General features: G+C 38.2%; 1 protein-coding gene across 2 annotated transcripts; it reads right to left on the reverse strand.

The window, feature by feature from the left end:
- Positions 1–3020: 3020 nt before the first annotated feature.
- On the reverse strand, positions 3021–14918 carry LOC135075289 (E3 ubiquitin-protein ligase RNF25). 2 transcript variants are annotated; one of them, XM_063969678.1, is made up of 6 exons: positions 14710–14918; positions 14328–14634; positions 13961–14179; positions 6125–6241; positions 5327–5443; positions 3021–3152 (listed from the first exon to the last, which is right to left on the reverse strand). In XM_063969678.1, the coding sequence occupies exons 1-6, from the start codon at positions 14730–14732 to the stop codon at positions 3036–3038; spliced, it is 900 nt and encodes a 299-aa protein (XP_063825748.1). In that variant the 5' UTR covers positions 14733–14918; the 3' UTR covers positions 3021–3035. The 2 variants fall into 2 exon arrangements, with proteins under 2 accessions (XP_063825748.1, XP_063825749.1); XM_063969679.1 differs by having other exon boundaries at positions 6125–6238; positions 14710–14916.
- Between the last annotated feature and the right edge of the window lie 4114 nt (positions 14919–19032).

Below are 19032 nucleotides of genomic sequence, written 5' to 3' on the forward strand. Positions count from 1 at the left end.
TTAATCAACAAAAAAAACTTTTTTTTTGCATTTTTTCATTTCTTTTTTGTAACAAAATTTTAAGCGGTGGCATTGTGTTGCTTGTAATTTCAGAAAGACACATTTATGCAACTGGGTCACGGGACATTTGGTTTTGTTATTTGATAGCACTTAGTAGTTGACTGGGACTGAAAGTCTGCGACATTTAGGTACGGTTTATCAGTTTTTGTTTAAAAAAGCTTTGATCGAAATAAAATATATTATGAAGATCATGATTTTTTCAAAAGAAGCAAAAATGGACTGACGATTTGTAAAATCGACACGATTCAAATAAAAATGATCTAACCAAATATTATGGAAGATTTTAGGTTACTTGGGAAAAGGTGGAAAGTACTTTGATATAAAGTTAAAATGGATCCATTCAAACATGCTTCTGAATTCATTTACTAACCCTAAGATATAATTTTGATATGGACCTAATAATGCTTAAATATTAAATAATAACTTTTTAGAGCATCGTTTTACTATCTGAGATACCTCTTTGTACGTTTGTACAAAATGTACAACTACGAATGATCCAACAGCATGTTTGAACATTTACTAGGAATTATATCACAGAATGAGTGTCAACAAAAATATATAAATAACTATACAATCATCTCGCGATATAATCGAGCAAGTGGTCCACTCGTGAGGATATGAAAGTTTCGAGGAATAACACTTAAATGTATTGCAATAAAGCTGAATATTGTGCGGTTACGTACATATAAGGTTAAGTAAATAGGGTAAATCGTCAGTCTCGAAAATTCAGTAAAATAGGACCCTGTTTTAATAAATAATTGTGGCACGATATAGTCGAAGACTTTCTTTCCCACGGCGGTGGTGGCGGGTGACGCTCTCTCACTCTTATGCGTGATAAAAACTGCGACAGGAATACTTAAAGTCGCGTTAGTAGACTCACGTGAGCACAAAACGCAGAATGACCCAAGACCAGTGTGGTCTGTTGCACAATTTCGATCTTCAAATATCGATTCTGTGCTCGATTTCGGTGCGATCGCGATGGTCTTTACTCGATTAGCGAGTTGGCTTCCCTTCAAGCTGTTACCAATTCCTATCCAACTGGCAATCGAGTCGATGTTATTTTTTGTGTCTTTCTGAGAAACATCAATAAAGTACACAAATATTTTAATAGAGAAATTCCTAAACATTAGCCAATACGTTGGACAAGTCGTAGCCATAGGTAAAGCTTGTGCACGCGATGTCGTTCCCCACACTAATTTAGAGGTGCTAAAACAAATATTACTTTTCATTTTTTTATTATTTTTTGTTATTTTACTCCCTGCAGCCTTTGAGTGGATATTAGTTTCAGAGTCGAAACAGCTGCATTCCACTTTATTGTTCTTTTGAAAAGGGAGGCGTAAGCGTACCTCGAAAGTCATGAGAGCCAGACGCATGGCAAGGCACATCACATTCTTAACAAAAGAGAAAGATAGTACCTTGCATGGGGCAGAGCGCCTCCCGTGCCTATCATACAGGCCACGCCTTCGTGACGAGGTGGAATGTTCATGCTCGTCGTACAGACCGAGCCCTAGCATAGGGGGAGACGTGACCTTTCGAGGGGCGTGCCTATTCCTTTTAAAATCCGAAGTCAGAGTCATCTGGGTTTTGTGATCGCGCGAGGCGAGTTTTACAGTGGATGTTTTGAGTGTTTTGAGATCTGAGGGAGGTGGGGGTGAATGCGAACTTATAGGGGGAGGTGGGGGCATGCAGGACGAGGGGCAGCGCTACGCGGGGGTCGCGGGGGAGGCCGGGCGATCGTGTCACCGCGAGCCGGCGGGCGCGCCGCGACCGCGCCGGCCGCCGGGCTTGCCGCGGCGGTTGAAGCCCCTGCGAAACCATTGTACTGTTAAGGATTTGTCACACTGCATGCTTTCTGCGGTCATGTTAAGAGCGTTTACGCCGTTTGGCGCAAAAACAGTACTTTTTCAACCCGTTACAATCATTAACCAGTTACATTACAAATATGTTATAGGCATAAATAATTAGGCAATTTCGTCGTCTAAATAGTTAGTTGATAAAATATTTCGATTAGTATAGCATTTAAGAATTCTATCAAGATAATTCCACACAGGTTTTCAAATTTCCACTTTAGCGTCAGTTTACAAGCTGAATTTTTTATAAAAATACTGTGAAAACGATATAACAAACATTTATATCGTATAGCATAGGTCATTAGGCAAATAGTTAGTTGAGAAAATTCTTAGATTTAAGCATTTTACAATAAGAAATCACAAATTCAAAGAACGTGAAATACCCAAAAATCAGTGTGATTTTTACACCATTATTCTTCTTTAATTCAACATAAAAATAGCTCAATATAATAAAATAACATCTTCTTTAAAATATTTACTTTGAAACGATATGTAATTAATTGTTATTGTTTTGCTATAAACATTTGAAAACTATTAAAAAACGCCGCGCGCGAATTATTTCCAATGATGCCCCTTGAAAAGCCGCGCTTCGCGTAAACGCTCTTAAAGTCAAAGTAAAAACAAAAATCGTAGCCCACATCATGTATCAACATAGACGGTCAGCGGTCCGGACAAAAAATCTGTCAGTGGCCGTAACTAGGCAATCTATCAGCAGTGGCCGGTGCAACGGTGCGCATCAATACGAAATCTAATAGGAATGACCTAACCGTAGACTGCATCCAGTGTGACAAACCTTTATCATCATCATCATGCAGCCTATGCAGTCCATTACTGGATGTAAACCTCCAGGGAGCTCCAAAGAGCACGATCAGCGGAAAAACAGCAGACTGTTTTGGATATTTTCGATGTTTATCGAATCGACTCACACTTGAAAACTTTACAATAAGTCTCTTAAGTGTTTTCTATAGCTTATTGTTCTTCCAAGCTGACCACAAAATTTCAAACAATTTGATTTGTGGATCCCTAAAAATCGCAAAAATATTTATATGGAAAAATGAATTTTCGTTAAATTCTCCATTCAAAACGCTAATTTCATAATAAATAAATAGCAGTAAAAACTAGTTCTTACCGGTACGGGCCGCGGTATACCGGAGCGGCCTTGGGGGATCCGGGCGCGGCCTCAGCGGCGGCGGCGCGGGCGAGCGCGTCTGCCTTGTCAGCGTCCTGGCTGGTGGAACCGCCCTGTTTGTTTAACAGAAATAAATAAGAAAATAGAAATAGAAATGATTTATTGACACAGTAAGAGTAGCCCACACCGTTGATTTTTCGTCGGCCGATAGTTTAGTCGGGCAATTGATCAGTATGGGCATGTATGGGAGTGCGCACACTACGCCGATTTGATTTGACCGATTCTTCATACAATTTAAAATCGGGCACAACTATCGGCCAACTAAAAATCAACGGTGTGCGCCTACTCTAAACGTTTATAACAGTAGGTATATGACAAAAAATGAAGGTATGTATACTGTGCCAGTATAGCATGATAGGCATAGGGTATGTCAAGAAGCTGGTCTTCCGCGGATGTTCTAAAATCATTATATTTCTTCTGTAAAAATAATGAGGGAGACTAAGTAATCGACTTTGCCATTGCCAAACTGAAGTGGCAGTGGGCGTGGCACATATAGCTCGTAGAATTTACGAACGTTTTCTAGTTACGACCATGGATTGGAAGACCAAGTGTAGGGAGGCCTCTCACTCAGTGGAACCGACGATCTCGCAAAAATGAATGAATCGACGCTCCCATAAAATATGCCCTAAAATCTTTAAGCACCGAAATATTGACATATTTAATCGCTTATGATATACATTAAAACAATTTATTTTTGATGATGAGCTGTGGTTTTCAGCACCTGTATCTGATCACCAAGTCGAGCAAAAAAGCGGCACGGCCGTACCATCCTTTTCTCGAAGCAATTCAGGCCATTTTCGACCGCCTGTAACTTCGTTGTGGATAAAACTAGAAGGCTAAATTTTCATTAGCTATGCAGGCATTGTAAAGACACGGTATATTTAAAATTTCATTCAATTTGAACCAGTAGTTTAAGAATTATAACGGGTCAAAGTTACTTAATTTTGTCACTCACTGACTGACTCACTGACTCACCGATCATCAAAACTCTAAGGCACTTCTAGCAGACCTAGAAGCTTCAAATTTGGAATATAAGTAGTGTTTGGTGTATGAATCAAGGAAAAACTAAAATATTTGGGGGCACGGTAGTGCAACCGCCAAGTCGAGTAAAATTTTTCAATTTCGGTCCAGTTTTCTAGATACATAACTGCTGTCTACAAAATACAAAAAGAAATGATATTTGGGGGCACGGTAGTGCAACCGCCAAGTCGAGTAAAATTTTTCAATTTCGGTCCAGTTTTCTAGATACATAACTGCTGTCTACAAAATACAAAAAGAAATGAGATCCCATCAAAAACAATACTTGTCAAAAAAACCAAGTCTCGCAACTCAGTTGTTCTACGGTAAAAAGTTGTGAGATCCATGTAATACCAAGTCCAGGCCAGGAAATCTTTAACGTTTTACATAAATATATTGACTTGGCCATCGCATGAAAACACGTGTAAATTAAATTATTTAGTGCGATGGCCAAGTCAATAATTTATGTAAAACGTTAAAGATTTCCTGGCCTGGACTTGGTATTACATGGATCTCACAACTTTTTACCGTAGAACAACTGAGTTGCGAGACTTGGTTTTTTTGACAAGTATTGTTTTTGATGGGATTGCATCTTCTTGATGACAAGAAGAGTAGGGGAGGGCGGCTGCCCCTCCCCCACCCCCCTGGTAAATCTCGCAGACAAAATATGAACTCGTAGAAAGTGCTACAGTCGCTTTGAAGGAGCTAAGTCAAAGGATCTGACCTAAAAAATTCTAGGACCTAGGCCAGAAGCTAGGGACTTTATGCTTTAACTAGCGGCCGCCCGCGATTTTGCAATATCCTGTTGTAACTAAGCTTTACGTTTACTAAGGTACCTGCATGCCAAATTTCAAGCGTCTAACTTAAGCGGTTTAGATTTTTCATACAAAAGGATTTTCCCGCTAATTCCCGTTCCCGTGGGAATTCCTAAGTATACTATAACCTGCCCAGGAGTATGAAGAATAATTGTACCAAGTTTCGTTAAAATCCGTCAAGTAGTTTTTGTTTCTATAAGGAACATACATACAGACAGACAGACAGACGGACAGACAGACAGACAGACAAAAATTTTACTGATTGCATTTTTGGCATCAGTATCGATCACTAATCACCCCCTGATAGTTATTTTGAAAATATATTTCATGTACAGAATTGACCTCTCTACAGATTTATTATAAGTATAGATAAAATAATTGTCATAACAACTCACATCGTTATCAGAAGGCGAAGTGATGGTGAGCGGTGGGGGTCCGTTGTCGCCCATGCCCACGACGCCTCCCTTGGCCTTCTGGCGGGCCAGGATCTCGGCCATCTTCTTTTGGAGAGCCTGCGCAAACCAACAGTCTAAGGCCTGGTTCAGACACAGCGATAATCGCGCGTTTGGTTGTTACTCGTAAACTTGCATGAAATCGTATGTTCTCATAAGAACTCGCCAGTGGGAACCACCTGGAAACCTTGTGGTTATCGCGCGTCTGAACTAGGCCTAATGGTGGCGGTCCGCACCGCGACAAAGACACGCAACCGCGACGGGAGACCGCGACCGCTTTGACTTAGATATCTGTCGCCTGTCTCGCTTGCGAACTGCTGCTTGTACGTAAATTGCCTATAGTCCGGCCGTGGTTTCCCGTTTCGTTTCTTTTGCCGCGGTGTCTTATCCAAGACGACAGCGACGTGAGCCACTGCTTATGACGTACCAATTATCAATCTTTGTCTACGGTGCCTTCAGAATGAAGTTCTGTCTACCAAACGCAAACAACTGTTATGTTGGAGCAAACAAGTGAGAACCATCCCTTTGCAAAGGTTAAATATGAAGTCCTGTCGTGAAATTTCTTAATTTGTTTATTATTGTTGTTATTATGTTGTCTCCATTTATAAAAAAACAACTTAGTAAAATTATAGGAATCACAAAAACTGTGTTTATTAAACCATTTTCGAAAAGTATCCAAGGCATTTTTAATATTTCGTTGTTGGCTCCATACAAAAAGTTAAAGTTACACCTAGTAAATACCTTTAACTCAGCAGTCAGACGAAATGGTGGAGCATTGATGGAGTCCACTGGAGGCGGTGCAGATTTCAGCGTCTCGAAGTCCAAGTCCAAACGGCACCGGCATACCGGGCATGTCTGCTGCGGACAGGGCTCTTAGTTAATTTCAATGCTTCATTGTGCCGTTCCAAGTTTGTATTTCATTTGTCAGATTTGTGTGATGTGCAATAAAGAGTATGTACCTTTCAAGACATTAATGCCCGTTTTCACCATCATGCATCAATCCCAAATTTTTAAGTGACCCCTATGGTGACACATAACAGGCATTTTGTTTTCATAGGGGTCACTTAAAAATTGGGGATTGATGATGAAAACGGGCATTAATGTAACAATTCTTATGGGCAAAGAAGTGGCAAGTTGGGAACAGGTATGTTGAAGATGAAATGTCTTGATGCAAGTTTTTTTTGTGTTGCCAAATTGCTAACCAGTTGAACATAATATTTAAGATTGTGCCAGGTGCCTACAAGATTAAAATGTATGTAATAATGAAGAAATTCCTTAATCAGTATTGTATGTGTATAAAAATGATGTGGCTATTAGTCCAGTCAAATTAGACATGAACCCTGCAATAATTCGCATACAGCTGAAAATTGGTACGAATGTTCGGAGCACCATTATGAATTAACTGTGAAAAGTCCCCATCGATCCGACGTGTGCTAAAAAAAAATTCAAAGTCAAACTTAAAAAATTCGGGTTTTTGAGATTATCAGCCAAACGGTAAGTTTTATCACAAAAATATGTATGGCAAGGTTTAAGACTATACAATTATCTATCAAAATTGTCTATACACTTCCTCCTAAGAGTCGCGCGTAAATTTAACCGAAAAGTGACCAATCGTGATATTTTAAATAATTTACTTACTTCTTCGGATCCTTTTTTGTCAACAATAAGACCAAAAATGAGTGTGAGTCAAAATCTCCTCTTCCTAATGAAGTTAAAAATTTACTAGCTTCAAATAATGATAAAACTTTTGAATTTATAGATGTTGATGATGATGTTGAATAATAAATGATTAAGATTGGAATGATTGTTAGCTTCTTTTTATTTTAGAAAATCAATAAATTATCATAAAGTTGCCTTATATCCATATATTTTGTTTACTTTTTCGTACCTTAGAAAATATCACTTATATCCTAAACGGGGACGCACTGGGACAAAGTTGTTACTGTATTAGCTTCTATTGGTATGACTCTTTAAAACCTATAAGTAGTCATATCTAACAAACTTTAACATTTTGAATAAGAGCCTCGTGAAGGAAACGTTTCATACAAATAAAACACAAAACATGTAATATAGCAAAAACTACGCATTTCTCAGAAAAATATAACTTAAACAAAACGTTTTTTATGACATTCTACACATGATACCATCGAAAAAAGTGAATAAATCGCTAATTCCATTTTTATCATTTCTTGAACCAGCGTGCGACGTGTGCTAAAAAAAAAATTCAAGGTCAAAGTTAAAAAATACGGGTTTTTGAGATTTTCAGCCAAACGGTAAGTCTTATCACAAAAATATGTATGACAAGGTTTAAGACCATACAATTATCTATCAAAATTGTCTATACACTTTCTCCTAAGAGTCAGCGTTTCTGAGATTCGATGATCCGAAGAGTCAAAAAAGTGTTTTCTTCATAACGGTCTTACACATAAATTCAATGTGATATCGCCTCGTGCCACGACTCAGCATTGTATCATGATGTGTTGTCGACGTCGAATATAAAATAATCAACCTCAATGTCGTCTGTCATCTTTAATTATCCAAAAATGGGTGCAACTTTGACGAAGGACTGCACCGTGAGTTTCTAAGATACGAAGTTTTCGTGTCTATTATGTTTAAGAGCTCTTATATGCACACGTCACTACTCTACTTGTAACTCTATGGTCACTCTTTTAGCCCGACCAAGTTAGACAGTCCAGGTTATAATAATTCACATAGAGCTGAAAATTTGTGTGAATGTTAAGAACACCATCCTAAATGAAATTTTAAGTCCCCGACGATCCGTCATTTAAAAAAAAAGTTTTCGAAGTCCCAAGTTTTTTGCATTTTTTGGCCAAGTAGTAAATTTATCATAAAAATAGATAAGAAATAATAGTAGATCATAAAATTATCTATTAAAATTGTCTTTACCCCCTTTTTCCTAAGAGTCACCGATTATGAGGTAGAACGATTCAAAAAGTTAGTTTTGATGTTCTCGTTATATGCACATGTTTCCACAACACCTATGAGGGTTATTTGGCGTATTTTTTTTACTAGGTTTCCCCAGTAGATCTTTTTTAAGATGTATTTGTTATCCTGTTCAATTCAAAACTATTTTAATAGAGTTGAAGTTGTGGACTTTTGGAGTAGTTAACAGAATGCGAATTCTCCAACTTTTTGTATCGTTACCACATAAACGGTGACTCTTAGGAAAAAGGGGCAAAGACAATTTTAATAGATAATTTTATGATCTACTACTATTTCTTATCATTACTTATGATAAGTTTACTGTTTGGCGGAAAAATACAAAAAACTTGGACTTCGTAAATTTTTTTTCAAATGACGGATCGCTGGGGACTTTTCACATTTCATTAAGGATGGTGTTCTCAACAATCACACAAATTTTCAGCTCTATGCGAATTATTATAACCTGAGTTTTTTGACTTGACCGGGCTAAAAGAGTGACCATAGAGTTATAAGTAGAGTAGTGACATGTGCATATAAGAGCTTTTAAACATAATAGACACGAAAACTTCGTATCTTAGAAACTCACGGTGCAGTCCTTCGTCTAAGTTGCAAACACTTTTCGACAATTAAAGATGACAAATGACATTGAGGTTAATAATTTTATATTCGACGTCGACAACACATCATGATACAATGCTGAGTCGTGGCACGAGGCGATATCACATTGGATTTATGTGTAAGACCGTTATGAAGAAAACACTTTTTTGACTCTTCGGATCATCGAATCTCAGAAACGCTGACTCTTAGGAGGAAGTGTATAGACAATTTTGATAGATAATTGTATAGTCTTAAACCTTGCCATACATATTTTTGTGATAAAACTTACCGTTTGGCTGATAATCTCAAAAACCCGAATTTTTTAAGTTTGACTTTGAATTTTTTTTTAGCACACGTCGGATCGATGGGGACTTTTCACAGTTAATTCATAATGGTGCTCCGAACATTCGTACCAATTTTCAGCTGTATGCGAATTATTGCAGGGTTCATGTCTAATTTGACTGGACTATACAGGGTGTTAGGTAAATGGGTATATGAGCCGAAACTAGCCCATGTTAAGTGTTAACATACTCATATAAATACTATAGTGGTGTCAGAAAGTGGATATCGTAATATTTAATAAATAATATTTTCCCATACAAAACTAAATAAATAATTATTATTTTAATTTTTGGGCAGCCCTACGATCGCGCAACTCCCTCCTAGGTCAAACGGTATTTCATTCACAAATTTTGACGCGAGTCGGCACCGCCCACTTTTATTATTACTTTTGAACCAATTCTTCACTTACCTCTTTTTATTGACTCTGCAAGCAATCCAAGATATTCAGGGGGTAACACTTCACTCTAATTCACAAAACGAATCGCAACACATTATCACATCCATCCACTCACTTATTTATTTACCTTCCCACGCTTTCAAGTGACCGGGTAGGTACTTGTAGTGAAATCCTATTTTCAAGAATGGGATCTCCGGGTCTCCCTTCGCGGTGGTATGGTGGTGTCGATTCACCCACCCGCGAAAACATTATGACACAAGGTATCGTGGAACGGAAGGTCTCCCGGACATAAATCGTTCATCACACTAAAGAAAACACAAAGTCCTATTGCATCAACACCACTCAACACCATAATGTCATTGTATTACTTAGCTATTTGAATATCTAATTATCCAGAACGTCGAACAACAAAACATCGCAACAATCTGATCAAATAATAATGTAAACAAATAAACATGGCCGCATGGCGCATGCGCGGTGCAACTAGTGCGAGGTCATTATTTTTTCCATAAATTCGGTAATCGATATTGATATTACAAAAAATCGATTAAAATATCAAATTGTTTGAAACCCATCCGACTAATCAATAGGAATGTCTTAAAATCAATTATCGAATAATTGATAGATCCTACCTATCTGAAATCGCTCATACTATCGATTGGTCTAAATCAGATAGAAGATATTGAAAAAAAAAAAAACTAACAACACAGTTTTATTTGGTAAATTAAAAAAACCGTAATCTGCCATGCTTTTGGAAATGTTTTAGCTAAATGGCAATGCCAGATTTTGTATGGAAGATGGCGTCTTTTTTTTTTCGCGCGGCCATCGACCAAACTTTGTTTTTTGATTACAAAATAGTGTAATAAACCAAACTTACTATGACATGTATACCTCTAAACTCAGTCTGAACTGAGTTACGAGCATTAGAAGTTTGATGATTTACATACTAGATTTGCTTTTTGCGCGCAAGTTTTGTAAGAAATTGCAACAAAATATTGCGCTATTTTTTATTGCGCTGATTCTGCTCCAAATGGATGGTATTGTTTGTTTACACGTACAATGTCACTATTTTGTTGCAATTTCTTACAAAACTTGCTCGCAAAATAGTCCAGTAGAATTAGCTTTTAAATCGGAAATAATTCCTACAAAAGATTTTATTGTTTTAATGGCTTCATTGGTTGCCCATTAAGACTCTCCTAAGTTTTCGACTTCGACGGAGTTGTGCTTAAGTGGTGGGGGCCCCCGAAAGAGGCATTTTTTCGGTTTTCCGGTTATACCGCGTAAAGGACTTACCCTATCAAAAAGTGGTCTTAATGACGGTTGAAGGGCACTTAATCCTGCATTGAATAAGACCAAATTCATATGTTTTGGACAAACCGTTCTCGCGCTAAAGTTCGGCAAAGTAGAAAATATACGTATAATTAATGACCCTCTCCACGTCCAATGGTTTGTTACCCACAGACTTCCAAGTCTTGAAAAGGGCCACCTCAACCAGTGTAACCCTATCAAGGCTTACGAGCTTGATGCGCCTATCCTTGTTCGTCCCAGCCGTTCCTTAACTGCGGTTGCTGCACCTCTTCCTGGCACTCACCTGAACGACTCTGTGTTACCTACTGTGGCTGCCCCTCTTCCTTGTATCCTCCTGCATGACTACGTTGCCTAGCCTAAGGTTATATGCCTGGTCTAAGGTTCGACGCCAAAAATAAACAACAACAAGTTCATATTAAAACGCTGAAGAGTTTTTTGTTTATTTGTTTGAACGCGCTAATCTTAAGAATTACTAGTTTGATTGAAATCATTATTTTTGTGTTGAATAGCTCATACATTGAGGAAGGCTAAAGGATATATACAATCACTCTACGACTAATAGAGGCGAAGCAGTAAAGAAAAATGTTGCAAGCACGGGAAATAGTATTTAAACTATTTTCACTCGTACGAAGTTGATTTTGTGGTGTCGAACCTTGGACCAGGCATATGGCTAAGCAATGAAATCGTACAGGAGGGTACAAGGAAGAGGGGCAGCCACATTAGGTAACACATAGTCGTTCAGGAGAGTGCCAGGAAGAGGTGCAGCAACCGCAGTTAAGGAACAGCTGGGACGAACAAGGATAAGCAAATCAAACTCGTGAGCCTTGTTAGGGTTACACTGGTTAAGGCGACCCTTTACAAGGCTTGGAAGCATGTGGGTAACAAGCCATTGGACGTGGAGAGGGTCATTAATTATACGTATATTTTCTACTTTGCCGAACTTTAGAGCGAGAACGGTTTGTCCAAAACATAATTATGAATCTGGTCTTATTCAATGCAGGATTAAGTGCCCTTTAACCATCATGAAGACCACTTTTCGATAGGGTAAGTCCTTTACGCGGTATAACCGGAAAACCGTAAAAACGCCCCTTTCGGGGGCCCCCACCACTTAAGCACAACTCCGTCGAAGTCGAAAACTTAGGAGAGTCTTAATGGGCAACCAATGAAGCCATTAAAGCAAAAAAATCTTTTGTAGGAATTATTTCCGATTTAATCAATTTTTGTGTTTAATTCTACTGGCCTAAAAAGCAAATCTAGTATGTAAATCATCAAACTTCTAACGCTCGTAACTCAGTTCAGACTGAGTTTAGAGGTATAGATGTCATAGTAAGTTTGGTTTATTACATTTTTTTTTTTTTTTTTTTTTCACTATTTTGTAATCAAAAAACAAGGTTTGGTCGATGGCCGCGCGAAAAAAAAAAGACGCCAATTTCCGGCATTGTCTTTTAATTTGCGATAAACGCTGTTATTTTTCTTAGAAAATAATTAATATGATAATATTTTATTAACGATAGTATGAGTGATTGGGTGGCCCTTCGATAGGCTATTGATAGACAATCAGCAAGATTACTGACCAACTGGATTGTAATTTCGGCACTGTAATTACGACACTTTGACCCCAGAGACGACTCGACCTTCATTAGTCAATCATGAAATGAAAACTTAACCCCAACCACATGTCGTCTCCATTAATGATTGGAAATTAATTAATGGCACCTGAATTTATTATTTGTAGAAAAAAAAATCCTTCAACGATTTATTATTGAACAAGAGAAAAATCTTAATCGATTTTTTGCCTTCAATGTCACTTCCCTACTCCTGCGCCGCGATGATCTTCCAACTCTTTCTTGCAAGTTAAAGCCGCCGTGCGATACGTCTTGCGTCTCACTCTCGCTACACGTGCCGTCCCATTGTTCGAGAACAATAGGACCTTTCGTTGTCCTTCAAAGATTAAACAGTGCGTTGGACACTTTCTTTAATGCCTAAGGTTTTTTTTCAATAATCGTGATTTACGATGATAAAATTTAGATGATTACCTACAATGTCTCATTTTCCTTAATCAGTTATCAAGTTTAATGATGATTATTCAATTAATTTTAATAAGTAAGTTACAGGCAATGAAGTAAAATTAATTCTTGACCACTTTGTTTACTTTTACTTATCCAAATCGAATCAAATAAGGTAAGGGAGTGTTTGACTTATGCTAAATCTTTTTAGATGGACTGATTTTCCTGGGGAACTGCTTAAGGTTTTTGCCTCTCAGAGAAAAATTTTTAGGCAGAAAATAATAATGAATTCTGTTATTGGTTTTATCTACGCAAGTTTGTCGTACTATTAATTTTCAGGGGTATCACGACGCAATCTGGCGACAAAAACTGAATCAGCTGATTACTCAATAATGGTACCTTTCCCAGACTTTCTGACACCACTATAGTATTTATATGAGTATGTTAACATGGGCTGGTCTCGGCTCATATACCCATTTACCTAACACCCTGTATAGGTAATGTTCATTTACATTTTAAAGAATTATTTAAAAAATAATAACATTTAGCACAGCCATGTTTGTTAATCTTCTACAATAAATTCGCTTTTGCTGTAAATATGGGCGTCATGTGAAGTATGGTGCAGGTATCATGAATACTTGACAACTAAATGATCACTTGGATTAGCTAGCAGCAACATTTCAACTACAAAGAACAAAGAGAGTTGATCTAAAAGCTATTAAAAGACTCACCATCTCATAAGTCTGATACTTAAATTGATTAAGTAATTAATTTAAATTATGAAAACAACTCAAAAACTTGTATTCTGATTTCATCAAAGTTTCTAGCAACATTGCTCTAAGTAACAATGTATCTAATTTAAAGATTATAAAAACTACAACCGGAGAAGGTTTCGATAACAAAATTAAAGATGTGAAGCGCTGCACGAACAAAGTTATAATAAAGCAAGAATAAATATTTTTCCGAGTCACAGGATGATCTTACCTGGTGTTTAGGTGTATCAGCCTGCTGCCAACTGGGCAGTCTGTCCATCTCATCTTGGTACCAGTTCTTGCCGGCCTTTAGGTGGCAGGCCAGGCAGTAGCTATGGAAGTAGTGGTAGCACTGCGTCTTGATGAAGACGTCTCCCTCCACGAAGTCGAACAGACAGATCACACATTGCCCGCTCGGCAGATTGCTTCGAGTAAGATTTTCACGGACGAGCTGAAAATTTATAATTTTTTAAAATAATTATCCAATCACTACGTTGTTATTGTAATTGAATGTAAGGCTTAAAGGCATTCACTTTTTTAACATAAATAGTGCTAAGATGTTACGATCAATATTAACTGAAAGTTAAATAGAAGCTCACCTCTATAACTTCATAAACTACAGGTTGCCCCAAGTTATCCTGCAACTTCTTATCGATTTGTGTATGAATGGACTTAAGGACTTTGTCATCAAGACCTCTTGGGTTTCTCAAGAGCACCTCGGGGCTGACATCTGGGTAGCCAGAGACCAAACGAACTTCTAACGTAACACAAACAAATTGTTGATCAACGTCGTCACCCGTAGATGGGTGAACGACATATTCGATACTATCTGGGCCATCTTCAGTTTTTTTCACTACAAAATCATCCATCAAAATGGCTTTAAGAGCCTCAAGCTCATCAGAAATTCTGTAAAAAAGAAAAAACATTGTAAATAACGCAATAAAATCAAATTTTCAATGCTAAAATCACAATATTACATACCTTTCATCTACCGGGGACGACATGGTGTCCGCAATAAATCTCGATCGAGTCTAACTAGTGCATGCAATTGCCAATAAGTTGAGGCAGGCGCAATGCAGATGCTGCACCCGAACAGCTGGGAAATGGCTGGGAATTCAGGGATAGGTACCTATTCACGGCAAAAATCAATCACGATGAGAGGCACAGATAACGCAAAATTATAGAGGAATTCTCTATGTTCTCTATGAACGGAATGGACCATAGCCAAATTATATTATCTGTGGCCAAAGGTAAGTACAGTGCAAGTGACAGCACGTCAACAAACACTGTAGTATCTTACGCAGTTGCGATAGGGGCGACTTTGCAACAAAAATGTATAGCTTGAGGTGCTGTCGACTGTACATAGGACCTTCTTTCTCGGACACCTTAAAACTGATACAACGCCATCTATGAACAGACGTACTAAATATTATCTAATGTAAGCATCGAACATTTCCGAAAAGCTCCGTAGCATAGAGAAAAGTAAAACATAGCTCCGTAGCGTGTCGTAATTTTCTTACTTATTATAAAAACTAATCTGTATAAAGTAATGTAGCCCTCCATAAAAATTTTTTTGCAATATCTCATCTTGGTCACAAAGTTATAAGCACAATATTAAGAAGACCTTTATTAGTATGCAAATTGCAAATAAACGATTTGATTTGATTCTTTGTCGTTTTCAAACAACACCATTAATACTTATTATTATTTACGCAGCGACCAACGGATACAGCCTGAGACTTAAATAGTGTATATTCCCGTTGTGCCCCACTATTAGTCCTGGCATGGTCCTGGCCTGGCAGACATAGGAAAAGTTTGCCCAATGAAACAATAAAGATGTTATCGAATGTGTATCAATCGTCGTTATATTACTACACATCACCTCTCGTTCAAATCTGATTGGTAAGGGTATGATTTTCAGGGACGCATCGCGCATCGTGTAGGTATTTACCTTTCAGGTAAGCTTTAAGTAGGTAGGTAGGTACTGAATATTTTTCGGCATTATAGAGAGTGGTCATTAAATGGAGAGAAAAACAAGATAATAATTTACTATTCTATAACATTTGTTTATTTCACATAGTTAAATGTCTCACGGTATAATGAGTACCTACAAACTTCTACATAGCTTGGGGCGCGAGACTGCAGGTGTCCTCAGATCATATCCCTTCTATGGATTTAGTTTCAACGGGACACAATTTCAACGGGGCACATTTTCAATCAGACACATTCCCACGTGGACACAGTTGCAAACTGACACAATGCAGTCAGTCGAATAAATGAAAGTGAAATGAAAAATATGAACATTAAAATAACTATATTTTATTACAATTAAAAACAAAATTAAACAGAAATAAGCATCTTCGCGTACTTTCCTTAAATCAATAAAATAACCTAAACATAACATAGACCAATCAATAGAATTTTACCTTGGCTTTTATGAGGGGTTAGGAGGTCAGCTAAAATTCAGATTTCGTGACGTTTCCGCACATAGATATGGAAAGACTAGCGGCCGCCCGCGACTTCGTACGCGTGGATCCCGTTTTATTACCCCCTTCATCTATGTATCTTACGCGGTTTAGATTTTTTCATACAAATGTTTTTTCCCGCTAACTCTAATTTTGCAATATCCTGTTGAAACTAAGCTTTAAGTTTACTAAGGTACCTGCATGCCAAATTTTAAGCGTCTAACTTAAGCGGTTTAGATTTTCCATACAAAAGGATTTTCCCGCTAATTCCCGTTCCCGTGGGATACTCCTAAGTATACTATAACCTGCCCAGGAGTATGAAAAATAATTGTACCAAGTTTCGTTAAAATCCGTAGAGTAGTTTTTGTTTCTATAAGGAAATGTTGATTTTTGTTTCATACAGACAGACAGACAGACAAAAATTTTACTGGTTGCATTTTTGGCATAAGTATCGATCACTAATGAGGATCATTTCGATTTTTAGCTGTGAATGCAGATTTATAGGGCTAAGAAATCCTTAATATACAGTCCAAAAATTTTTGTTCTACGACAAAAATTGACGAAGTTATGGCCAAATTACTAAAAAAGTTCACTGACCGCCCGGCGCGGGAACGATGACGTCACTATATCCGATCCGAACGCTGCCGGCGTACTGCGTGGATAGAAAATATTTTTTTCTAGCCAAACTATCCACAAACAAGCCCATAAGCATAAGCTAGGTATGACTCCCCCTCGCCCAGACAGAAGCTGGGTATGACTTGCCTCTCCCCCCCTCCCACCAAGGCCAGAAGCTGGGTAAAGCTTGCCCCTCCCCCCAGGCTAGAAGCTGGGTATGACTTATCCCCTCTCGTAACCGTAATGGCAATGAATAAGCAGAATTTTTTTTTAATTTCGAACGGGATAAAAAGTATCCTATATCCTTCTCCTGGCTCTAAACTACCTCCCTGACAATTTTCAGCTAAATCAGTTCAGCCGTTCTTGAGTTATAAGTGGAGTAACTAACACGACTTTCTTTTATATATATATGTTACGGTTAATGTGATAAATTGAAAATTATTAATAATAACCGGTTATTATGAATAATTCCCGACAGTCGCGGTGAAAGTGATAAATTAATCACATCTAACAGTGATTATTTAATAATTCAACCTTAGTACTAACAAATTTCATAAAAGAGAACAACATCTTGTGTACGTGCTCGTGTACAGCCAAACTTTTGAACGTTTTGATATCATATATTAATATAATTTGGCATAATGAGTTTGGAATGTTTCTTGCATAATATTACTTTTCCATGATGCCTATAACATAATGTTTTGATTTAAAGTAAAAAATAGGTTAAGGTGCGGCGGGGGTGGCCCTTGGGCCACCCCTAAGCCGCCTATTTAGTTTTATACACACATAAATGACCTCATATTAATCACATTTACCAAATCATGCGGTAATTATTCATAATAACCGGCGATTATTCATAATTTTCACATTTATCACTTTGACCGTAACATATAGATATCTTCGTAAGTAATGGTCCGATTTGGATAATTCAAAAAGATATATACCCTGGAGGCAGTTGTTCATTCTCAGCTGTCTAGTCTCATTTTCACCAATAACCTTCTGAGTCCTTTCCAATCCGGTTTCCGTCCGGGTCACAGCACCAGCACCGCATTACTCAAAGTAACGGAAGACATCAGGATGGGAATGGAGTATGGCCAACTTACCTTACTGGTGCTTATCGATTTTTCCAACGCCTTCAACACAGTTGATCATGAAGTCCTCCTATCGATGCTATCCCGTTACAATTTGTCACCGGTTGTTATGGATTGGTTCGCCTCTTACCTCTGCGGGCGCCAACAGGCGGTACCTACGCATTGATAAAACTGTTTCCCACTGGCGTGACCTTCTGACCGGTGTCCCGCAGGGTGGCATACTTTCACCTTTACTTTTCTCAATTTTTATTAACTCTATTACCCACAATATTGGCTCATCTCACCATCTTTACGCCGACGACCTTCAATTGTACCGACATTGTCACTCAAGCAGTACAGTACATAAATGACGATCTGGAACATATCAGAAAATGGTCGAGTCGTTACGGGGTTGCTGTAAATCCCAACAAATGCCAGGCAATAATTGTGGGTAGCCAGCGTCAACTTCGCCGCTTAAATATGGATGATGTCACCTCTGTCAATTTTGATGGGGTTGATATCCCATACTGCTCGTCCGTCAAAAATCTCGGTCTTTATCTAGATTCTAGCCTCAGCTGGACAACTCAAGTATCTGAGATAAGTCGGAGGGTCATCGCCACATTGCGTTCCCTTTGCAGACTGAAATACTTCCTTCCAATTAAGACCAAAATCTCCCTTGTCCATACCCTTATTCTTCCGGTCATAGATTATGCTGATGTATGTTATCCTGACCTAAACCAAATTCATGTCAATAAGCTAGACCGGCTCCTCAACAACTGTATCCGGTTTATATTCTGCTTGCGCAAATATGACCACATTTCCTCATTCCGGTCTAAGCTTCAATGGTTACCTATACCTTTTCGCCGAAAAGTCAGAATCCTTCTAACACTTTTTTCAATCTTAAACAATCCAAATTCTCCTTCTTACCTAAAATCCCAATATACGCTCCTCAGTTCGACTCACTCTCGTCAACTACGTTCCTCTAATACGCTTCTTCTTTCCACTCCTTCTCATCGTACTGGTTTTCTTTCCAACTCTTTTCTTCTACATTCCATTCGTCTTTGGAACGGTCTCCCTGAAAACGTCAGGCAGGCTCCCAGCAAGTCCACCTTTAAATTCCATGTGCGCAAACATTATCTCGCTAGTGTTTCATC

This window comes from Ostrinia nubilalis, chromosome 10 (assembly GCF_963855985.1).
Source record: "Ostrinia nubilalis chromosome 10, ilOstNubi1.1, whole genome shotgun sequence".
NCBI lineage: Eukaryota > Metazoa > Arthropoda > Insecta > Lepidoptera > Crambidae > Ostrinia > Ostrinia nubilalis.